Source organism: Carcharodon carcharias, chromosome 4, assembly GCF_017639515.1.
Source record: "Carcharodon carcharias isolate sCarCar2 chromosome 4, sCarCar2.pri, whole genome shotgun sequence".
NCBI lineage: Eukaryota > Metazoa > Chordata > Chondrichthyes > Lamniformes > Lamnidae > Carcharodon > Carcharodon carcharias.
The window spans coordinates 13,420,706-13,446,378 of NC_054470.1; the positions used below are offsets into that span (position 1 = coordinate 13,420,706).

At 42.4% G+C, this 25,673-nt stretch overlaps 1 protein-coding gene across 2 annotated transcripts in view; it reads left to right on the forward strand.

Annotated features, from left to right (window-relative positions):
• Positions 1 to 428: 428 nt before the first annotated feature.
• The window catches only part of srfbp1 (serum response factor binding protein 1), a 247,360-nt gene continuing 222,115 nt past the window's right edge, over positions 429 to 25,673 (forward strand). The window contains exons 1-2 of one of the 2 annotated variants that reach the window (XM_041185872.1): positions 465 to 541; positions 1,192 to 1,297. Coding sequence is in view for 1 of the 2 variants with exons in the window: in XM_041185871.1 (XP_041041805.1) it covers positions 506 to 541 (36 nt within the window). In the remaining variant the exon portion in view is untranslated. Of the gene's footprint in view, positions 542 to 1,191; positions 1,298 to 25,673 lie in introns of both variants that reach the window. The other variant, XM_041185871.1, reaches the window with a different exon arrangement.

The window sequence follows — 25,673 nt, forward strand, 5'->3', positions numbered from 1 at the left end:
AGCGGGTTTCCCCCCCCCCGAGCAGCTGCGCGAGCTGCAGCAGGGCTTCGAGCCGTTGAACAGCGCGAGCGCTCAGGGGGGGGGGGGGGGGCTTCGTTCCATTGAACAGCGCGAGCTGCAGCAGGGCTTCCTTCCGTTGAACAGCTCGAGCGCTGGTGGGAGGGGCTTCGTTCCATTGAACAGCGCCAGCTGTAGTAGGGTTTCCTTCCGTTGAACAGCGCGAGCGCTGGTGGGAGGGGCTTCGTTCCGTTGAGCAGCGCGAGCTGCAGCAGGGCTCCCTTCTGTTGAACAGCGCGAGCGCTGGTGGGAGGGGCTTCGTTCCGTTGAGCAGCGCGAGCTGCAGCAGGGCTCCCTTCTGTTGAACAGCGCGAGCGCTGGTGGGAGGGGCTTCGTTCCGTTGAGCAGCGCGCGCTGCAGCAGGGCTCCCTTCCGTTGAACAGCGCGAGCGCCGTGGGGTGGGGGGAGGGGGTGAGCTTCGGTTCCAAGGAAAGCGGGCGCGGGCAAGATGGCAGCGGCGGTGCCGATGAACATAAACAACGAGGTGAGTGGAGACGCCGTGATGCCGTTGAATTTAGTGGGGAGGAGGACCCTCGTGTTGGCGGATGTTTTTTTTTTCATTTCCGGTGTTGGGCGATTCGATTATTTTGTAGCCCCCTCTTCCTCTCCCCTCCCCCCCCCCCCCGTTAATCCGATTTAAGAATCACTTCGGGACGTTTTTGTTCCGTTGAAAGGAATTAAATTATATAAATCCCAGTCGGCTTTGGCGCTTCGGAACCTGTTTGCCTTTATTACCCGCACCCGTTTTGGGTCAGAAGAAACGCATGGGGCCAGTGGTTCCTAAGGCCCCATGAGAAGGTGCAGCTTCCTTGATGCTAAATTAAATTGACGCATTAATATTGCCAATAATAAAAAAAAAAGAAACAAAAAAGAGAATGCTGGAAATACTCAGCAAATCTGGCAGCATTATGTGGAGGGGGGGGCGGGGGCGGGGGCGGGACACGAGTTAATGATTTCAGATGGGTGACCTTTTGCCAGAATTGGGGGGAAAATGGGATGTCACCAGGTTTTAAGCAAGTGGACAGGCAGACATCTCCTCTAAATTTTCTCCCCCCCCCCCCCCCCCCTCCAGTTCTGGCAAAAGGTCGCAGATCTGAATGATGAACTCCTGTTTTTTTTTTCCTCTCTCCACAGATACTACCAGGATCTGCTGAGTGTTTTCAGCTTGATTCGGTTTTTATTTCAGATTTCCAGCATCCACAGTGTTTTGCGCTCGCCAAGTTGAGCCAGCCAGAGAACTGTATGTTTACCTTGGTCTCTATTTTTACAATGCACAAATACCTTAAAAGCTCTAGTGGAAATGGAAAACCACCTGACTTCCTACGGTTAAATAAATTATTTTCACTTCCCATCCATTTTGTGTACTTAAGCACATAAATAGGACCAGTTGTAGGCCAACTGGTCCGCTTGACCATTCAATAAGATCATGATTGAACTACATCAACTCCACTTTCCCATCCTATCCCTGCACCCCTTGATTCACAAAGTGCTGAAAAACCTAGCGATCTCAGTCTTGAATATACTTGAGTATTTGCTTCCTCCTGGGGCAGAGAATTCTGAAGTGCTCAAGCCCTTGAGCACAATAAAAGAGAGACTGGCATTTATATAGCACCTTTTATGACCTCAGGGCATCTTGTAGTTCTTTACAGCCAATGAAGCACTTTTGAAGTGTATTGTTGGAAACAGCAGCTAGTTATAGCAAACTCCCAGAAACAGCAACATGATAACTAGACAAGCTGTTTTGGTGATGTTGATTGAGGGATAAATATTGGCCAGGGCACCAGGGATAACATCCCTGCCCTTTTTCAAAATAGTGCCTGGGTTCTTACGTCCACCAAAAGCTGACACTTCTGACAACGCAGCACTGGATTGTCAGCCTTGATTTTCACGCTCGAGTCCTGGAGTGGGACTCTATCTCATAACCTTCTGACTTGGAGGCAAGAGTGCTATCAGCTGAGCTATGGCTAACACTTGGTCATTAAATTTACCAGAGTGCTTTTTTTTCTCTAACCACTCGGACTCTGCCCTCTTCCTCCAGTTCCCTACGAGAGAGAAGGAATGAATATTTTCAGTCTTTTCTTCTAGCCACAGCTTCAAAAAAAGTGTATTTTTCTAAGAATGAATCATTAATCATGAAGCCTTTTTCAAATAAACACTTTGTTTTGGGATATTTTGGTTTAGTTTTGAGTAAGAATTTATATTAAGGAAACTCGATGCCTCATGGCACTCTTTTCCCCACCCCATATTAAAAAATGTGTGAATACCATTCACTTGATAAGGACTTGGATTATTGCTCCTGTGCTCCAGCTGTTAATAAGTGTGGACAAATGTACCTGTATTGAGATAAATAACTAAATAGGGAAAAAAGGAAATGCATTTTTCGAATTCTTTCATACGATGTGAGCATTGCTGATCCCTAACTGCACTTGAGAAGGTGATGGTGAGCTGTTGCCCTGAGCCACTGCAGTCCATCTGGTGTAGGTATACCTGTGTTAAGAAGGGGAGTTCCAGGATTTTAACCCAGTGACAGTGAAGGAACAATGATATATTTCCAAGTTGGGATGGTTTGGAGGGTTGCTTGCAGGTAGTGGTATTGCCCATCCATCTGCTGCCCTTGTCCTTCCAGATGGTAGAGGTTGTGGGTTTGGAAGTTGCTGTTGAAGGATTCTTGGTGAGTTGCTGCAGTGCACCTTGCAGATGGTACACGTTACCACCACTGTGCGTGGGTTGTCGATGGAGTGAATGTTTAAGGTGGAGGATGGGGTTCCAATCAAGCAGGCTGTTTTGTCCTGGTTCGTGTTGAGCTTCTTGAGGGTTGTTGGAGTTGCACTCATCCAGGCAAATGGAGAGTATTCTATCACACTCCCAAGTTGTGCCTTGTAGATGGTAGTTACTCACCTGAGAATTGTCCAGCCTCTGACCTGCTCTTGTGGCCACAGTGGCTGCTCTTGTTCAGTTTGTGAGCTTGTGATGTTGATGGTGACGGATTTAAATAGCATCTTTTGTGTTCTCAGGATGTGGTAAAGCCTTCCACAGCTAATGAGAGAGTTCGAATTCTACTCACTGTTGTAATGGAAGGATAAGTGATGTGAGCTGTGGCTCAGTTTGTACCACTCATCTCTTGAGTCAGAAAATTGTGGGTTCAGGGTTTGAGCACCACAATCTACCAGGGCAGCACTGCACTGCTGGGCGTATTGTGAGACAAGAAACCATGGCTCTATCTGACCACTGGATGTAAAAGATTCTAGGGCATTATTTTGAGAAAGAGCTGGAAGTTTTCCCTGGTTGCCTGGGCAATATTTAATACTTAATCAACATTGCAATCAATTTATTGCCTGGTCATTGTCACATTGCTGTTTGTGGGAGTTCGCTGTGTGCAAAGTGGCTACTGTATTTTCTACGTTATAACAGTGACTACACTTCAAAAAGTACTTCAGCCTGTAAAGTGCTTTGGGATGTCCTGTGGTTGTAAAAGGCAATATATAAGTACAATTCTCTTTTTAAAATTTGCAAAAATTTCATAAACTACAGGTAGATGAAAGACCACATCTGTTATTGTGGTGCCTTCAGGGCATCAGGAGAGTATATCTGCTTTCTTCAAGTAGTTGAAAAGTGCCATTTTTGTATGTGCACTTGAGGGGGCAATTGGAAGTTCTGTTTAACGTTTTTTCCAAAGAGCTTTGTCTCCATCAGTACAGCGCGCACACAGTACTGCCCTGAAATATCAGCCTAGATATTGTGTTATCTCTGGAGTGGAACTTGCAACCATAGTCTGCAGGTACCATTCTTATACATACAATTGTAGCCAGCGAATCACTTGCAATGTCTGCTCTTATGTACCAATTCTGACTCTCTAGACTGTTATCTGAAAAGGAAGAATATGCAGGGTTACAGGGAGAAGGTGGGGATATGGTTCTGGTTGAGTGGCTCATTCGGAGAGCTGGTGCAGATACGATGGGCCAAATGGCCTACTTCTGCACTATAACAATTCTGTGATTCTACAATTCTGTGTTCTAGCTCCTCTACCATTACCCCAAGAGTTTCCCATGGCCCCCTCCTATACCTCCTTTTACATGCTGCCCATTGGCAACCTCCTCCAAAAACAGTCATGTTCCACACATATCCTGACAACACTAGGTTTGGTTCCTGAGCCACTGACTCCATCCCTTCCCTACCAACTGCCTGGTGCTAAAGCAAGACCGCTCACAACCCTGGTGTTGTATTTGTCTCTGAGATGAGTTTCTGACCACCCAGCCACTCTATCGCCAAGACTTTTACCTCTTCTTTTCTGCTGATGCTGCCGGACCTGCTGAGTTTTTCCAGGTAATTCTGTTTTTGTTTTGGATTTCCAGCATCCGCAGTTTTTTGTTTTTATCTATTGGTTCTAGTAGTATCCTAAAACCCACCTCTTTGACCAAACTTTTCACCTGAATAAACCACTTGTGAATTGAGCCTATGGCAGCCCCTTGATCTTGAGTTTTTCCATAGTCCAACGTAGCTGGAGCTTGATTTCTTTGTGAACTTGTTGAGGTTTGCTTCTATGTTTTCATCATTTATAAATAACAAAGTTGAAATAAAAATCAACTAGAAGTACTGAAAATCAGAAATAAGAACTGAAGTACACAGATTTGTCAGCATCTGTAAGGAGAAAGAACGTAATATTTTGAAACGTTAATCTGTCTCTTCTCTTTGCAGATGCTGAGGGACCTGTTGTGTATTTCAAGGAATTTTCTACAAGAAGCTTAATTACAAAGGAATTTACATTCTGGATAGGAAACAATGGAAGATTTCACACATAACTATTAGTCAGATATGATTGACATATTTCACTCAGTCCCAATAAGTTTCGGATATCTCATCTTTTATCCTCTGCTTACTCTTTTTACATAGCAACTTGATTATCGCCATTTCCTGGTCACTGTATTTCCTGGTTACATCCGTAACATCACAATTCTTTCCCTGAAGTCGGCTAGAGAAATAAGTTAGCCAGATAAAAAAACAAATGAAGTTTGCATTGTATGTCAGCCCCACTTCAGGCATGTAATCTAGGCAAACAAGTGCAGTACTGAGGGTGCTGCATTATTGGATATATTTGGACCCCATGTGCCTATTGCCTTTGCCAAACTATTTTTTTCCAAGGATGCTGTAGTTAATTCCTCTTCAAAATCTTGTTTTCCAGAGAAGTTTATGGCCCAAGGAAGGATTGCATAAATACAGTTCAGGGTATTCATTTGGCTTATTTAATTTACTGGTACTAATCAACTATGCAGAGGGAGGAAAAATTCAGTGAGATTATTTCTTCCATTCACCTGCATAACATGGATATTTGTCTGTAATGACCATAAATCACAATACTGGTCAAAGGAAGGGATCCAGGTTACATCTTTGGCAACTCAAGAATTAATGGTTTTAGTGTTGCTGGAGATAGTCTGGTTACAATTTAGTAGGTATGAGTAGAGCAGAGGAATGAAAGTGTCATTGAGTTGGTCAACAAGGGAAAGGTGTTAGGGGAGAATGGTGTAGTTGACTGTTGCAGATGTTGTGGAGATGTCATCTGAGGGTGAATAATACACCACCATCACAGTAACAGAGGATGCAATTTGTGTCCTTGATTAGGGCCATTGTAGTGCTGTGGCAAAGCAGAAACTTGATAAATTCAGTTATGTGGTTGCAGGAAGAATGGACATTGATTTGGGAGGTGACCAATAGTTCAAAAGTATTTGGGATGGTAGTTTGTAAAATAGGGGTCAAGGTTGATTTTTTTTGAGGAGGCGATGGTAACCATGTTTTGCAAGAGGGGACAGTACCTGAGGAGAGAGAATAATTTCAATGGTAGTTAGCATGGCATCCCATTTGTAGTTAAACATCACATGTCTCCCAGCTGACTTTAAATATCAGGTATGTCATTTTTTCTTAGGAATTGGTGAACAAAGCTATCTCAATTCTATCAATTAGTAAACCCATGCCAGATGACTTGCATACAGTCTGACTCAGTTATGCCAGCTACGCATGGCTTCAGTTGAGTTCATGACTTTGTAGTTAAGTATTGCTTAAGTAAGTAATGCACATCACAATGTAGCAGCAGTGAATTGGGAGAAGGATCTGAAAGTGCCTGAGCAAACATTATGCCTTATCGTATGGTGTCTGTATCTACGACTGAGTCAGTGAAACAATTGGATGATTGAGAATGCATAAATCAGTTACAAAGTTTTGTTACAGAAACTGGATATTTTTAGATGGAAATGAAAATTGGGCGGCTTCTGTAAGGAGTGAGTGATTCTAAAGTCATTATTACACCTGGTGACAAATTTAGTGACTTGTAACCACTATGAATTGTGACCAATTAGGCCACTCACCTGGGTAATTGCAACTGATAGCTTCGACTATAGTAGGTAAACTAACACTCTTTAATTATTTTAACTCAGCACCTCCGATTGCTCCCTATTCTGCCCTCGCTAGTAACTGAGCTTTAACCATTAGTATGGTTATGCTAGTATTTGGCTCAAAAAGCTTTCTCAAAATGCAAAAAGAACTAACTCCCTGTTGTTGATGTATACTGGCTACATCCGTCCTTTGATTGAATACACTGTTCCTGCATGGCACTCTAGCTTCACACAGCTGCAGGCTGCACAGATCAAAAGAATACAGAAGTGAGCGCTGAGATTGATTGTAGGCCCTCAGTACCAGTCATATGACAAAGTCCTTGGTGTCAGATATTTCAAAACCCTACAGACAAAGAGTTAATATTTGTACTTAAGTTCAGAAAATCCCTTATGATCTACATAACTTCAGAACTGATTACCAGTGCAATCAAGGCAACTCAGAAGTTTGATTAAATTCAACCCCATGAGATCCAATTCCTGATGTAGCTCTATTGTTTATATGGTTTAGGTCCTCGATGAAGTACCTAAATGATGACAAATAAATGTGCTTCAGTGCCACTAATGTTGGAATGGTCGTTTGGGAGGACAGAATTTGAGTATTGCTGAAAAAAACGAGACATGTCTAAGCTTTCCATCTTGCACTCATCAAGACACTTCGCAAGAATACCATTATAAGGGGGAAACAACAATTTATGTTGTATGTGAAGAGAGTGCTGATTGAGTCTATTTGCCAACCAATCAGCACTCTCTTTACATACAGTATAAATTATTGTTTTCCCCTTGTATTGGCATTCTTGTGAAGTGTCTTGATGAGTGCAGGATGAAAAGCTTAGATGTGTCTCTCTTCAGCAATGTTGGAATGGTTTGTAATTTAAATATAATTTTAAATCAACACTACCCTTCCTTTAATATCCTGTGCAGCACTTTTTCCTGTTACTTGCTGAATTTTCTATTTTTGTTACTACATAATTGCTTGTGTTTGTATGTTTTTAACCTGATTGCTTAATCTGTACATGAATTTTTAAATGCAGGTTACACTGCAATTCAGCGGTCTAGCTATTACTTATTTATGATTGTGACTATAGCTCCTTATCCCTTTCATAAAAGCAGGCTACTACAGCTGCTGGAAATTTGGAAAAATACACACAATGCTGGAAGTAAACAGCAGGTCTGGCAGCATCTGTGGAGTGTTGCAAACATCTAGTTCATGGTTCACATGTTTTGGAATATAATTTTTAGGTTGTAGGTTAAACCGTTAAATGTAGATAAATGGATGCATCTGGTTAAAACTGATAAGCAGTCCTGCAGTAGATGTAATTCAAACCAGTTTGGAGTTTATTACACTTAAAAGTCTTCTCTTTGGAGCAGAGAAGACTGAGGGGTGATGTGATCAAGGTGTACAAGATTATGAGGGGCATGGACAGGGTGGATAGGGAGCAGCTGTTCCCCTTAGTTGAAGGGTCAGTCACAAGGGCACATAAGTCCAAGGTGAGGGGCAGGAGGTTTAGGGGGATGTGAGGAAAAACGTTTTTACCCAGAGGGTGGTGACGGTCCAGAATGCCCTGCCTGGGAAGGTGGTGGAGGTGGGTTGCCTCACATCCTTTAAAAAGTACCTGGATGAGCACTTGGCACGTCATAACATTCAAGGTTATGGGCCAAGTGCTGGTAAAGGGGATTAGGTAGGTCAGGTGTTTCTCACGTGTCAGTACAGACTCGATGAGCCAAAGGGCCTCCTTCTGCACTCTGATTCTGTGAAAAGGTTGGGGCCATGTTGACTTGAGAGGCTAACAACTAGAAAGATAAGGTCATAAATGCAAGTTAAGCTTACATAACTAAAGAACTGGAAATATGACGTCGGCAATCCTTGTGGTAAGAGCAGTCCAGAGAGATGTTTTTTGTTTTGGGAGTTAGAGCTAACTTACTTAAAACGTGTTTGGTAAATCCTGAAGAGTTATAAAATCCATTCCTTTCATCAGATCAAAAGGAATTTTAAACAAGGGATACTTAACCTAAAGGTTTGAGCGTATCCCAGAGCATGCCATGTTGTCATGGACATGGTGGGGCTTAGGAAGATTCTCTGGTTTCATTTTTATCTGGATGTCTGCTGAGATTTTTAGTTGCAGCTTGGATTTTGCATGTGGTGCAACTAGCTGAGAAAAGATAGTCATAGTAAATGGCAGTTAGTTAGACCTGCATTGTAAGGAGAGAAAAAGCTAACTTCTTCACTCGCCATGTGGAATGCGGATAGGACTTAATCTCAGTTTGATTTTCACGAGGGGAAAAAAGCTGGAAAATTGTCTAGTTTGAAGCTGGTGAAAAAATCTACAGTGGTCCGCAGAGTCTTGTGGCAAAAGAAAGCAAGCAGCAGATTAGCTTGGATGTGTTGAGAAAGTAACCAGAACAAGGGACTGAGGTGTCTACAACCCTGGCAATCATAAATGAAAATTTTACCCCTGAGAATGGTTGGAACTGAGGAGAATTAAAGTAATTTCCTTAAGATTTTGGGTAGTTCCAAAAGTATGCCACAGAAGTAAATAACTTTTAAGATATTATGACAAATAAGAGAATTCTTTGGGAAGTAATGCTAAGAGCATAGCATATGTGGGTATAAGCCTTGGTGTTAACTTAATCACATTTAGTTTTTTTTCATTTGTTCTATAAAACAATGAAATTTTGTTTTTAAAAACGTGAACTCCTGGGGCATAGGTCTGTTAGTTAAATCACTGGGTGTTTGCTTTCTTGTTAAAGGTTAATGGTCCTTAACTGGATCGTAATAGGGGACAGAAATAGTTAACGATTCAGGTCAATGGACAGGCTGTTCTGATGAGTTTGATAGATTAAATGGACAGCATGCTGCACCTCTGGCACTGCATGTTTGTTGTTCCATCCCATGTATATTGCAATATATCTACTGTATCTCTTGCAGTGGTTTGCTACATCTTGGGTGCCTGTTCCTCAAGTCATGAATGGGCCAGAACTATCTGCATTATTAAATTAGAAAAATCAAAGCCATTCTCTGGTGCTGGTCTACCACTACCTCAAGGGAAATTGTTGCAATCACAGCTGAGATTCAAAGCTTGTATCTAATGCTTCACCAAGTCTGACAATTTGCATCTCCTAGAATATCACATTCCTTGATTTACTGTGCTAAGCAAAACGATTTAAAAGGCAGAAAAACACCAACTTAGTAGCCATTGTGAAAAATGGAGGAAAGCAAGTGTAAATTATCGGTCCATGTTCTTGGAGTTGGAACCACATGATCAGTGGAAGAATGAAATGGATATGTGCATGTGGTTTATGCCCCTAACAAAAAGAAAACAGCTTTGGCACTGTTGTTTCCTGCAAGAAAAGCTGGATGCTCACATAGTGATGAAGATTTTAACCTTCCATTGGAATTCTTTAGAAATTTACAAGAAAGATGATTCATTAAATAGTGGAGGTATGGTTCAACTTCAGTAGATTTTGGAAAATAAAGGGCCATTCCGTTGAATATATCATGGACTTTTAACAGAAAGATGGATAATTCATTTTGTGGATCCCAGGATCAGTACTAGTATTTAAAATGGGGATTGTACTAAGGCGTCTCATTTGGATAGGCTGTTGGTTCTAATTGGTATTTGGTTCTCAGAGAGGGACCCTGTTGGATCAGATGTTTGCTCCTTGGGGGTAAAATCATGGGGAAATGATCATTTCCATCAACCTTTGTGGAATGTTCTGGGGTGATGCAAGCATAGAGGACTTGGTGATTGCCAGGTTTTGACTGTGATCCAGATACAGGACACATGTCAATATGATGGAAGGATTAAAGACAGGCAGAATGAGGATGAAATCACCTTTAACACAATGCTTTACGTATTATTTTTCAACGTGACTCTATTTTAACACTTACATTAATGTGACCCCAGATGCCAACAAGAATAAAACAGCATAGTAACATTCAGTATTAAAGCTTGTATATTACAGACCACCATATTATGTATCATACAAGTTCACATTTGTATTTTTAAAGTTATTGTTTTATGTACTTATCAATCCATTATTTCATCCGAGTTGCTACAACTCATGAACCTCGGTCAGGAAGCAGTAGATAATGATTCTTGCATTTGCATTCAGCATATCTGATCAATAGCAGCACCAGACCAAGGTTCTCTAAAGGCCATCTTAACATCATTGATTTTAATGAGACGAGCCAAATAAACTTTTAAATTTCCCACAGGATTTCAAAGGACACAATAATATTCATAGCCTGAGAAGCTGCAGTTTTACTGTGGTTTTACTACACAATATAACTTTAAAATAAAATGGACTTAATTCACAAAGTAAAAAACTTACCTGCCTGTGTAGTCATACTACTTCCAACCAGGGAATGTGGAGTGCTTCTGAATTTGCATAGAACATAATATGCAACAGTCACTGGGCACTTAGGTTTCAGCCACATTCTGCATATTCCCTGGTGACAAGACTCAATGAAGCCTAACTTTCTCCTTCCCCAACACATCTACTAACCAGTCCCTATTCAATGCCACCCCTCCCCCCATACACTAATCAGTCCCTGGGCTTCTGTGTACTCTTGGAGGAGGGGGAGCTTATAATGTATGAAAGGCCCACTGATGAAGCAGTTGAAGATGGTTGGACCAGGAAACTACACTGAAGAACCTTGTACTCAGTACCTCTATTTATGAAGACCAAAATCCCATCCATATGCTTTGCTAACCACTCAATATGCCCTGCCACCTTCAAAGATCAATGCACATGAATCCCTGGTCTCTCTGCCCTACAAACTCTTTAGAACTGCCATTTAGTCTATTGCCTCTCCCTATCCCTTCTACCAAAATGCATCATCTCGTAATTCTCCAATAATTGTCTGCCTATTCTGCTAGCCTAACTCTGTCCTGTTGCAGTCGATTGTTGTCATTCTATTTCTCTCACTCCAAGTTTGATATTGGCAAATTTTGCTCTCCATTCCCACATTTTTATGTATAGTGATAAACACAGTGTTCCAGTCACTAACCCTTGGGGAACTCCACTGTCTACCATCCCTCCAGTCTGGAAAAACAACTATTTACCACAACTTACTGTTTTCTGTCCTTGAGACAACGTTTTTTTTTACAATCTCGGCTAACACTGATCCTTATGTTCTATGATCCTCAATTTTGTTAACCAGCCTTTTATGTGATACTATGTTAAGGCTTTCCTAAAATGTTTTCTTAAAACCTATATAGACAATGTCCACTGCATTCCCTTCTTCAACCTTCTCTGTTAGTTCTTGACTAATCCAAGTTAAATTCTCATGCATGATCTGCTTTTTACAAATGCATGCTGGTACTCCTTAATTAGCTCAAACCTCCTGCTGCCTATTGATAATTTTTTTCTTCCTGTTTATTTTTCTAATCTTACCCACCATGGATGTTAAACTAGCCAGCCTGTAGTTACTAGGAATGTTCTTGCACTCTTTATTGAACCAGGATGTCACATTAGCCACCCTCCAATCTTCTGGCACCTCCTCCATAGCCAAGGAAGATTGGAAGATTATGGCAAGCTCTTCTGCTAAGCCCATCCCCATATTGTTTAGCAAGCTATATGGACCAGGTGACTTATTCACTCTAAGCATAGCCCATTGGTGCCATTGTCTCCATTCCTTCAAGGTGTCATACCTATCAGCAGCCTCCAATGTTGAGTACTGGTTTGAGTGTGGTACACACCCCAAAGACTCCTGCACTTCCTGCTTCTTTCCTACTCTTGTTGATAGCCACCTGTCTGCTCAATGCTTGTGGGGAAACCACCTCCTGGAACATGCCAACCTGATGAAGCTACAAGACGACTACTTGTATGGTAAGCAATGGAAACAGCTTGGTATGGACAGAGCTAAGCAGTCTCAGCTAATAGATTAGGTCAAAGCTCTATAGTCCTGCCATATCTTGTCAAAAATGATGGTAGACAACTAATTGGCCAATGAGGCTGCACAAATAACCCCATCTTCAATGATGTGGGAGTCCAGCACATTGCAAAGAACAAAAGTATTTGCAAACATCCTCGGTCGAAAGTATCTCAGCCTCCTGAGCTTCCCATCATCATGTATGCCAGTCTTCAGATGGTTTGGTTCACTCCATGCTGTGGGCCCTGACAACATCCTGCTTGTTGAACTGAAGACTATCATTGCCCCTAGTTAAGCTGCTCCAGTACTACTATAATACATGCATCTCCCCGGTAATGTTAAAAATTGACGGGTAATACCTGTTCACAAATGCAGGGCAAATCCAATTTAGCCAATTATCCCCCCATCTGCTTGCTCTCAACCGGGAAGATGTTGTTGAAAAGTGGCACTTGCTCAGCAATAACCTGTTCATGAATGCTCAGTTTGGGTCCCTTCAGTGCCACTTGGCTCTAGACTTCATTACAGCCTTGGTCCAGAGATGAGGTGGGAGTGACTGATCTTCACTTGGGGGCCAGTCATCTTAGACCCAGGTGTTCCACAAGGTAGTGTCCTAGGCCCGTCTTCAGTTGCTTTATCAATGACCTATCCTCCAACATAAGGTCAGGAATGAGGTTTTTCACTGGTGACTGTACAGTATTCAGTACCATTTGCAACTTCTCAGATATTGAAGTAACCCATGCCTGCATGCAGTAAGACCTGGATTCAGACTTGCAAGACATTAACCATATCCAACAAGAGAGCATCTCCCTAACCATCCTGTCTTGATGTTTGGCTGCATTACCTTCGCTGCATTCCCCACCATCAATATCCTGGGGATTACCATTGATCAGAAACTTAACTGTACAGAGGTTGGAAATTGTGTGATGAATTACTCACTTCCTGTTTTCCCCAAAGTCTGTACACCACCTACAAGGCGCATCATGTTGTGTGGCACTACCACGGTCCTAAATGGGACAGATTTCAAACAGATCTAGCAACTCAAGACTGGGCATCCATGAGGCGCTGTGGGCCATCAGCACATGCAGAATTGTACTCGAACACAATCTGTAACCTCAGCATATTCCCCACTCTACCATTACCATTAAGCCAGGGGATCAACCCTGTTTCAATGAAGAATGCAGGAAGCATGCCAGCAGCAGCACCAGGCATACCTAAAAATGAGGTGTCAACCTGGTGAAGCTATCACAGAGGACTACTTGCAATTCAAACAACATAAGCAGCAAGTGATAGCGCCAAGCGATCCTACAACCAACAATCAAATCTGAGCTCTGCAGTTCTGCCACATCCAGTTGAATGGTGTTGAACAATTAAACAACTCACTGGAGGAGAGGTTCCACAAATACCTCAATCCTCAATGATGGAGGAACCCAGCGCATCAGTGAAAAAGATAAGGCTGAAGCATTCGCAGCAATCTTTGGCCACAAGTGCTGAGTGGATGATCCATCTCTGCCTCCTCCAGTGGTTCCCAGTATCACAGATGCCAGTCTTCAGCCAATTCGATTCACTCCACGTGATATTAAGACATGGCTGAAGGCACTGGATGCTCCAAAGCCTATGCCCATGACTAAATTCTGACAATAGTACTGAAGACTTGTGCTCCAGAACTTGCTACAACCCTAGCCAAGCTATTCCAGTGCAGCTACAACACTGGCATCTACCTGGCTATGTGGAAAATTTCTCAGGTATGTGCTGTACACAAAAAGCAGGACAAATCCAACCCGGCTGATTACCACCCCATCAGTCTACTCTCGATCATTAAAAAAGTAATGGATGGGGTCATCAACAGTGCTATCAAGTAGCACTTGCTTAGCAATAACCTGCTCACTGATGCCAAGTCTGGGTTCCGCCTCCTGACCTCATTATAACTTTGGTTCAAACATGGACAAAAGAGCTGAACTCAGGTGAGGTGAGAGTGACTGCCCTTGATATCAAGGCAGCATTTGATTGAGTGTGGTATCAAGGAGTCCTAGCAAAACTGGAGTCAATGGGAATCAGGGGGAAAACTCTCCGCTGCTTGGAGTTATACCTAGCACAAAGGAAGATGGTTGTGGCTGTTGGAGGTCAAGTCATCTCAGCTCTAGAACATCACTGCAGGAGTTCCTCAGGGTAGTGTCCTTGGCCCAACCATCTTCAGCTGCTTCATCAATGACCTCCCTTCCATCATAAGGTCAGAAGTGGGGATATTCACTGATGATCGCACAATGTTCAGCACCATTTGCGACTCCTCAGATACTAAAGCAATCCATGTCCAAATGCAGCAAGACCTGGACAATATCCAAGCTTAGGCTGACAAGTGGCAAGTAACATTCGCACCACACAAGTGTTAGGCAACAACCATCTCCAACAAGAGAGAATCCAACCATTGCCCCTTGATGTTCAATGGCATCACCATCACTGAGTCCCCCACTGTCAACATCCTGGGGGTTAACATTGACCAGAAACTGAACTGGACTAGCCATAAAAATACTGTGGCTGCAAGAGCAGGTCAGAGGCTAGGAATCAGGTGATGAGTAACCCACCTCCTGACTCCCCAAAGTCTGTCCACCATCTACAAGGCACAAGTCAGGATTGTGGTGGGATACTCCCCACTTGCCTGGACGAATGCAGCCCCCACAACACTCAAGAAGCTTGACACCATCCTGGACACAGCAGGCCACTTGATTTGCACCACATTCACAAATATTCACTCACACCATCACTGACACACAGTGACAGCAGTGTGTACCATCTACAAGATGCACTGCAGGAATTCACCAAGGCTCCTTCAACAGCACCTTCCAAATCCATTACCATCTAGATGGGCAAGGGCAGAAGATAGATGGGAACATCACCACCTGGAAGATCCCCACCCCACCCCCCAAGTCACTCACCGTCCTGACTTGGAAATATATTGCTGTTTCTTCACTGTCGCTGGGTCAAAATCCTGGAACTCCCTTCCTAACAGTACTGTGGGTGTACCTACAGCACATGGACTGCGGCGGTTCAAGAACCAGCTCACCACCACCTTCTCGAGGGCAATTAGGGATGGGCAATAAAAACTGGCCCAGCCAGCGAAGCGCACATCCCATGAATGAATGAAAAATAAATAAATATAAAGATTTATTTTTTTCAGCTTTGTAGTTACAGGGCATCAACCAGGCAGGGAAGAGCCTCCAGGAAGAGTTCTAATAACAATTATTGTGTTAACAATGCAGGTATACTCTCTAGGTATATTAGTCTCTAGGGGGAGACAGTGGCATAGTGGTGATATCACTGGACTTGTAATCCAGAGGCCAAGGCTAAAGTTCTGGGGGCAAGCATTCAAATCTTATCGTGGCAGCTGCTGGCATTTCAATTCAATTAATAAGTCTGGAATTGAAAAGCTAATCTCAGTAATGGTGACCATGAAAGCGTTATAGATTGTTGTAAAAGCTCATCTGGTTCACTAATGTCTTTTAGGGAAGGAAATCTGCCATCTTTACCTGGCCTGACCTACATGTGACTCCAGACCCATAGCAATGTGGTTGACTCTTAACTGCCCTCTGAAATGGCCTAGTAAGTCACTCAGTTTAATGGCAATTAGGGCTGGGCAACAAATGCTGGCCTTGTCAGCAATGCCCACATCCCATGAAAGAATAAAGAAAAAAAAAATCCTCTTCATTTTTAATTTGTTTTTAAATTTTAGTTGTGCATATTGTCATGAAACTAACATTTTTTCATAATGTTATTCTGTTTATTGTAAAGTCGGTTTATGGGGGTAAGTATAGTTGAGTCTGTCTGTGTGATTTAATTACATTTGGAGCCAAGTAGACTGCAAGCTTTAAATTATCAAAAGAAGCTGGGTGCTTGACATGCTAATGAGTAAACATGGATGCTGGCTTCGCATATAAGGTGTGAAGGGAATTTTCATTTTTAGATAAATGAAGGGATATTTGGATTTCAAAATGATCTTAGTCTGTTTAGCCTTGCTTACCTGGCTACTTGTAAAGAATGTGTTTAATTTTCTCAAAGCCTACTGACAATACATAGTGGCAACATGAAAGTTTTTATTTTATGAGGAAGATACTGTTTCAAAGACAAATGGAGCAATAGAATTTACATCTTGAAAAGAGAGAAACATATATAAGGGAGAATGAAAGGCTATGTATCAGAAGGCCATGTAAAGAGTGTGTGAAATAGCCTTAATAAAGCCTCTGGCATTTGTGCATAAATCTGTTATATAACAAAGCCGAAGTTAGGGAAAAGCCATTTGGAATTCCACTGTCCAGGGTATTGTGTTAACTTGCTGAGTTTGTTTTAAATCTAAAATCTATTTTTGGACCATTGCCTTAAGGGAGCATAACTGGGGTTCAGGGTAATTAGGAATTTTAGGAGTTATTATAGTAAGTAATTGTAGTCTTATGTATGTGCTTGAAATCTTTTATATTTTGTTAATAAATATTTTACTTTAATTTTTAAAATCTCTAAAGGTCTTAGTGGACTTATTACTTCTGAATTCAGCGCACACATCTCATAATAAATACAAATTGAAAAACCGTTGTGATAGCACAACCAAGTTTCCCTCGTGGATTTGGTCCGCCTGTCACACATCACCTGCCACATCATAACAATATGAACTTCTTTAATATAAAAAGAGAAGGAAGTCCTGTTAATATATTAATATGTTAAATTAATTATATATTGTACATTAATTATATATTGATTGTAGGTGGTTGTGGGTATGAACTGGGGATTTACTTGTGCCCTATAAATAGACATTGACTTAAACTGTGGTTTAACCGAGGTTTTCCACCCACGGTCGTTGACAGGGCCCTCAACCGTGTCCGGCCCATCTCCCGCGCATCCGCCCTCACGCCTTCTCCTCCCTCCCAGAAACATGATAGGGTCCCCCTTGTCCTCACTTATCACCCCACCAGCCTCCACATTCAAAGGATCATCCTCCGCCATTTCCGCCAACTCCAGCATGATGCCACCACCAAACACATATTCCCTTCACCCCCCTTATCGGCATTCCGTAGGGATCGCTCCCTCCGGGACACCCTGGTCCACTCCTCCATCACCCCCTACTCCTCAACCCCCTCCTATGGCACCACCCCATGCCCACGCAAAACATGCAACACCTGCCCCTTCACTTCCTCTCTCCTCACCGTCCAAGGACCCAAACACTCCTTTCAAGTGAAGCAGCATTTCACTTGCATTTCCCCCAACTTAGTCTACTGCATTCGTTGCTCCCAATGTGATCTCCTCTACATTGGAGAGACCAGACGGAAACTGGGCGACCGCTTTGCAGAACACCTGCAGTCTGTCCGCAAGAATGACCCAAACCTCCCTGTCGCTTGCCATTTTAACACTCCACCCTGCTCTCTTGCCCACATGTCTGTCCTTGGCTTGCTGCATTGTTCCAGTGAAGCCCAACGCAAACTGGAGGAACAACACCTCATCTTCCGACTAGGCACTTTACAGCCATCCGAACTGAATATTGAATTCAACAACTTTAGGTCGTGAGCTCCCTCCCCCATCCCCACCCCCTTTCTGTTTCCCCCTTCCCTTTTTTTTCCAATAAATTATAAAGATTTTCCTTTTCCCACCTATTTCCATTATAAAAAAATTTAAAAAAACCCCCACTAGAGCTATACCTTGAGTGCCCTACCATCCATTCTTAATTAGCACATTCGTTTAGATAATATCACCAACTTTAACTTTAACACCTATGTGTTCTATTGTACTATTGTCGTTGACATCTTTTGATGATCTGCTTCTATCACTGCTTGTTTGTCCCTACAACCACACACACCACCCCCCCCCCACCTCTCTGTCTCTCTATCTCTCCGCCCCCCACACACACACTTTAAACCAGCTTATATTTCAACTCTTTCTTGGACTCGAACTCAAGTTCTGTCAAAGGGTCATGAGGACTCGAAACGTCAACTCTTTTCTTCTCCGCCGATGCTGCCAGACCTGCTGAGTTTTTCCAGGTAATTCTGTTTTTGTTTTAAACTGTGGTTGTTGGATTAAGAGATACTTGCTTGTAATCTGTAACTATGTAAATAAATGCCTATAAAAGTGTAGTAAGATTGGTTCTTATTGTACTTCAGAAAACCAGCTGGGGAAAACCAATAGATAAAAACAAAAAACTGCGATGCTGGAAATCCAAAACAAAAACAGAATTACCTGGAAAAAGTCAGCAGGTCTGGCAGCATCAGCATAGAAGAAAAGAGTTGATGTTTCGAGTTCTCATGACCCTTCAACAGAACTGAGTGAATATTAGGAGAGGGGTGAAATATAAGCTGGTTTAAGGAGGGCGGGGGGGAGAAGTGGGCGGCGGGCGAGGTGTGGTTGTAGGGACAAACAAGCAGTGATAGGAGCAGATAATCAAAAGATGTCACGGGCAGAAGAACAAAGAGGTGTTGAAGGTGGTGATATTATCTAAGCGAATGTGCTTATTAAGAATGGATGGCAGGGCGCTCAAGGTACAGCTCTAGTGGGGGTGGGGTGGAAAGGCTAACAGGGCATAAAAGATATAGATTTAAAAATAATGGAAATAGGTGGGAAAAGAAATCTATATAAATTATTGGAAAAAACAAAAGGAAGGGGGGAAGAAACGGAAAGGGGGTGGGGATGGAGGAGGGAGTTCAAGATCTGAAGTTGTTGAATTCAATATTCGGTCTGGAAGGCTGTAAAGTGCCTAGTCGGAAGATGAGGTGCTGTTCCTCCAGTTTGCGTTGGGCTCCATTGGAACAATGCAGCAAGCCAAGGACAGACGTGGGCAAGAGAGCAGGGTGGAGTGTTAAAATGGCAAGCGACAGGGAGGTTTGGGTCATTCTTGCGGACAGACCGCAGGTGTTCTGCAAAGTGGTCACCCAGTTTACGTTTGGTCTCTCCAATGTTGAGGAGACCGCATTGGGAACAACGAATGCACTAGACTAAGTTAGGGGAAATGCAAGTGAAATGCTGCTTCACTTGAAAGGAGTGTTTGGGCCCTTGGACGGTGAGGAGAGAGGAAGTGAAGGGGCAGGTGTTGCATTTTTTGCGTGGGCATGGGGAGGTGCCATAGTTGGGGGTTGAGGAGTAGGGGGTGATGGAGGAGTGGACCAGGGTGTCCCGGAGGGAACAATCCCTACGGAATGCCGCCGAAGGGGTGAAGGGAAGATGTGTTTGGTGGTGGCATCCTGCTGGAGTTGGCAGAGGATGACCCTTTCCCACCTATTTCCTTTATTTTTAAATCTATATCTTTTATGCCCTGTTAGCCTTTCCACCCCACCTCCACTAGAGCTGTACCTTGAGTGTCCTGCCATCCATTCTTAATTAGCACATTCGTTTAGATAATATCACCACCTTCAACACCTCTTTGTTCTTCTGTCCCTGACATCTTTTGATTATCTGCTCCTATCACTGCTTGCTTGTCCCTACAACCATACCCCCCACCACTTCTCTCCCCCCCGCCCTCCTTAAACCAGCTTATATTTCACCCCACTCCTAATATTCACTCAGTTCTGTTGAAGGGTAATGAGGACTCGAAACGTCAACTCTTTTCTTCTCCGCCGATGCTGCCAGACCTGCTGAGTTTTTCCAGATAATTCTGTTTTTGTTAAGTAGAACCAATGTTAGTTGAATGAACACAGGGGTTCTCCCACTCCAGGACTGGCAAAGTCCAGCAAACTTGGCCCTTTGCCAAGCCCCAAAGCCATGTTCCCAGTGCCACTTAAGCTCTGGACCACCCCTGTGCTGCTAAATAGATTTACTGTAAACAGTGACAGTGTTTATCTCTGGCCCTGAATGTCTATCTCAGTTTGAAATGCTTCCTGAAATTCACTGTTTAGCTTGTTTCAAAACATTTTCAAAAACACATAAACTGTTATGTTTTTATACAAATAATTTGATTTTTCTACAGAGGAAATATATAAATTGCAATTCAAATGCAAAAGGAACCACAAAACCTGGCAATCAGTACTGCTTGCTGTATTTATAGCTTTCTTTCTTTATTTAGCTCTTGTGCTCTCCTTTTTAAATAAACTATACTCAAAGTTATTTGGAGTAAAGCATTTGAACTTCATCTAATTTTCTTTGTGCCAAAGATGAGATAATATACCAGGTCGCAGTCATAGTCATTGACATTGGTAGGGTCAGGATCCGGATCTTTGTCAAAAACTCATCAATTCTTCCTCGGGCCATACCCTGCGTACCAAGTTTCGTTGAAGTCTATCCATCAGTTTTGAGATGTAATGTTTACAAAAAGACAAACAGATGATGACTGAAAGTTTTTCCTGATAATACCAATAAAACATTGCAGGATTGTTTTTAGTTGAAAAAGAACTGATTTTCGGCAACACAGATCTCAGCAAAAAAAAACCACACCCTTAAAGCATCATTCTTTTGTTTAATTTTCATAGTTTTCCTTCTGCATTTGCTGCCTCTTTTGGTTTCAGGAGCACTTCTCTCTGAAAAGTATCAGCTTGCAGAAACGCAGAGCAGTAGGAGTAATGATGGGCTGCAATAAAGATTCGGGGAAATGAATGGTGGTATGGCTAATTGACACGAAAGGAGGGAGAAAGGAAAGGAGAGAAAGAAAACTTAAGTAAAAGTAATCACTTCAGACCAGAGTAGCAGCCAATGTATTCATACAGATGAACATAAAGTGATTTTGGGTTACATAGGCATAGCTGACCTTGGGGAAACTTGGCATGCTCATAAAGAAAAGAACAGAGAGGAGATGATGTGATATAGTCCAAAGTTGAAGCCTGAGATGCAAAAGTGGGATAAGTTGACTTTCAGACTAAGTGGATCAGGCTTGGCGTGTCCATGAACCAAAGTCCAGGTTTAGAGTCATTTGTGGAAAAGGGCTGCCTCCCGAAGCAGGTTATTGGCTGAAGCGCTGGTGGAAATTTTCTGTAGCAACATGATATCCAAGGATGAATGGAATCTTTGAGACAACAGAGGTGCATCGTAGGGTCCAGCGGAGATTGTGTAACGATCGTGCATGTTAGCAGCTTGCACTATTTTTTGTGGTGGACCAGCAGAGGAGTGAGTAACAGTGGGAATTAAACCCTGGACCATATGTAGAAAAGACTAAAGAACCTGAAGGTGAAGAATAAATTATGTGACCAGTGGAGCTGAGGAGCTAGTCTGAGAAACAAATATGAAGTCACAAAAAACAAGACTGGCAGAAGCAGCAGGTTCCTGAGCTAATCTAATCCAATGTACCAAAGGGTAATGGAGGTTGAATGAGTAGGGTGTATGTAGCGGTTGTAGGAGGCAAATAAATAACAGCAAATTAGAGAATTCAACAGTATTACAGTAAAATTGGTGCAGATTAGAACGATCCGAGCATAGCAAGGGCAGCAGAACTGAGCCTTTAAATTGGAATAGAGGCAGTTCAGCGAATACAGCACACCACCAAATGTTGGCAAAGTTGGATATCCAATAAAGAAATGAGATTTGGCTCTGTTTGGCGTCGGTGAGAATATTTCTGCCCTGGATTCAATGTACGGAATAAGGCTGAGGAACACAAGTATAGTCCATTTACATTTTATATGTCATGTTTCATGACCTCAGGATACCCCAAAGCATTTTACGGTCAAATAAGTACTTTTGGAGTGTATTGACTATTGTAACTGCTTTACAGGGATAGCAGTGGAAGAGGGTATTGAAACACTGGAAGGGTTTTATGTACGTGGTGTTGATGGATCAGGAGTAAATGTGGATCAGCAATGTTAGGAGAGATGGGTATACAGGACTTGGTGCAGGATGAAATACAGGCTGCAGTTTGCATGAGCTGAAATAGTCAAATCTGGAGGTGAGAAAAGTAGGTGGATGGAGTGAGGCAGGGGCAGAGGTGGAAGTTGTGGTCTTTCTGATGGAGAGTCTATGCAGTTAGAAGCTGGTGTAGGGTTGAAAAGGGAGCCAAAATTATGAACAGCTGGAGTTCATTCTGAGACAGTGGCCAATGAGGGCGATGTGGTCGCTCTCTTCTCCCCACAAAAGATTTATTTATTTTCTTTTGTTTTCTGACCAGTTGAATATCTTTGGCAGTGTGGCTTTGTTTTTCTTTGAAGAACACTTCAATTGTGACATATATTTTAAATTTTTACTAAGGTCCTCTTGTATTTCACCTGGGTGCAGTCAGCATATTCTGCTTCGGATGTGTTCTTATTTTGCTGTACTGGCAGGGTGTTCAATTTGAACTTCTTTGATCCTCTTGTGTTATCAGTGTTGAATTGACATGTTATTTTACTGGCACTGTTTTCTGACATCTTAATATTCTAGCAAGTTATAACTAACATTGAAGCAACCTTTCTTAAATGGAGGTGACAATACAATTAAGCAAAGGAATAGTGAAGTGATGATACCTTTCCATTACACAAGTCCATAAAATATCCCACACCGAATATTTTGATCTCGGCTGGATTTGAGGTTATCTTAAGTTTAGAAATACAATTAAAATGTAAATGTAAGTATATATTGCAGCAATTATATAAGTATATATACATTCATATTATATATTCATTAATTTGCAACATTGACAATGGACATTGTATAACTTTTATACATAGCATTCGAATCTATATTCCAAGAAGAATCTAGATTGGGCATGTTCCCTTTCTTTGTGATAGTTTAAACCTCATTCACATTGTTGTCATCATTTACCTGCAACATGAGTTGGGCACAACATCTGTACGTACTAATGGGGATCTGATATAATTCCAAAATTTAATGAAATGCCTATAAATAATGTCTTGCAGTATGTCAAGTTTATCCAATAACAAGCTGTTCAACAATGCAGAACTGGAAGCTCTGAGGTTCAATCTGTAGTTGGTGCTGATTTAGCTGATCTCATGTGGTCTGCTGGTAGAGGTTCTATAATTGGGCTCATCAGTTAGGTTAGGGAAGGGAGAACTGGCTAAAGTTCTCTGTCCTCATCTATGTCTAGTTCACAGTTACATCAATAGATTATCGATATATCATTCACAATTCCATCAATAGACCGTCAATAAACCGTTCTTGGTACATCAATTAGAACATGAATACAGCATTCACAGTTATATCAATGGATCATAACTCTTGTGTGCAGGCAGGATTGGTTTTGTCTATGATATCCTTGGGTAGTGAGATGCTGGTACTAGAACCTATAAAGTTGTACCTCAGCAAAAACTGAATTCCATCAAAACACTAGAATAAAGGTTGGGTGGATTGGCAAGAAAAAGAACGGAAACAAAAATAAGAGATGACATGAGTTAACTCTTTTTCCATTCATATCTCCACTAGGTGGCAGGGAAGTCCAAGACATTGTAATGGTGCCATACTGTACCAGCAGTCATAGTAGATCGAGGATTGTATAGTCTATATTGTGGTAATAGGACAGTAACTGCAAGAGCAAAGATGTGAGGTTGGATTGAAATGTGCTGTTATAATTGAACAATGGCTTGTTTGCTTCACAACTTTAGGTAGCAGTGCTGCTATGTATCATGACTTGGCATGTCATTATACAAATATTGATAGTATTTAATTATCTATTATATATTAAATTCCATAAATAGTATTTAAGTATCTATCATATATTAAATTCCATAAATAAGCATATGCTCATGGAAAACTCATAGGTGTTTGTTATATGTTCATGGACAACTCATGTTATTCCTGTAGGTGGAGCTGTTAAGTATTTCAATTTTATGTCACAGAATTGTCATGGATAGAATTTGCTCTTTTAACTGGCCATGATCAGTATTTTGTATGTAAGAAGTGTTTATGTTTACTTATCCTCAGGGTGTTTCCCAATTTAAAAAGAAAATCCAGTAGCAAGCTGTTTTCTTAGTTTTAAAATGAAGGTTATTTATTATCACACACTTGCCCTGGATTTTTAAAAGCGACTTCTCACTCACTTATCTCCCACATGCTGTCACACATACACAAATATTAGAAACAGATGAAGGTCAAACAAATCAATGCAACTTATAAATATGTCAGTCTCATTTGGACAGCCCTGAAGTTTCTTAGATGAAGGTGGTACTTTAAAGTCGAAGTGAAAGTCTGGTAAAGTGAAAGATTCTCAGTAAGCTGTGAGGTGTCTTTTGTAGTTGATTTTCCAGGAGGTTGGTTTCAGCTGAACTCAAAGTTGGGATAGGTTGGTGGAGTCCTTCCTGTCATAGTTGCAGCATGTGGTCTTGGATCCAGGAGTTTGATCCAGGGCAAACAGGTCTGCAGGAAGTGTTTGAAGTTTGAGCAGCTTCAGCTCGGACACTGCAACGCATCAGAGGACAGGAAGGTTACCTGGATTCTTTGTACCAGGTGGCAGTCACACGTCTTAGGACAGGGTCAGTGGTCGGGGACAGGAGAGTGTGACTGCGAGTGAGGCAGGTAAGGGGACTCAGAGGGCAGGAGCACAGGAGTGTGAGCCTTTGCAATTATCCAACAGGCCTGAGGTTTTTTCAGCTTTTTTGGATGAGAGTGAGGGCTGCGGGGTGGATTAGCTAACTGGCGTGGCACCGTGGTACCATTCAAGTGGGGGGAGCAAAAAGGAATGTAGTGGTAGTGGGGGATAGTATAGTCAGAGGGATTGAAACCGTTCTCTGCAGCAAAGATTGTTAGTCCAGACGGCTGTGTTGCCTGCCCAGTGTCAGGGGGTGGGACATATGTTCGGGGCTAGAGAGGAACTTGCAGTGGGAGGGGGAGGAGCCAGCCGTCATGTTCCATGTCGGCACCATTGACATAGACAGGACAAAGGAGGAGGTTCTGCATAATCAGTATAAGGACTTAGGCACTAAGAGGTGAGAGTGACTGCCCTTGACATCAAGGCTGCATTTGACCAAATGTGGCATCAAGGAGCCCTAGCAAAACTGGGGTCAATGGGAATTAGGGGTACAACTCTCTGCTGGTTGAAGTCATACCTAGCACAAAGGAAGATGGTTGTGGTTGTTGGAGGTCAGTCATCTCAGCTCCAGGACATCACTGCAGGAGTTCCTCAGGCTAATGTCCTCGGCCCAACCATCTTCAGCTGCTTCATCAATGACCTCCCTTCCAACATAAGGTCAGAAGTGGGGATGTTTGCTGATGGTTGCACAATGTTCAGCACCGTTCGCAACTCCTGAGATACTGAAGCAGTCCATGCCCAAATGCAGCAAGACCTGGACAATATCCAGGCTTGGGATGACGAGCGGCAAGTAACATTTGCACCACACAAGTGTCGAGCAATGACCATCTCCAGCAAGAGAGAATCCAACCATTGCCCCTTGATGTTCAGTGACATTACCATCACTGAATTCCCCATCAACACCCTGGGGGTTGCCATTGACTAGAAACTGAACAGGACTAGCCATATAAATACT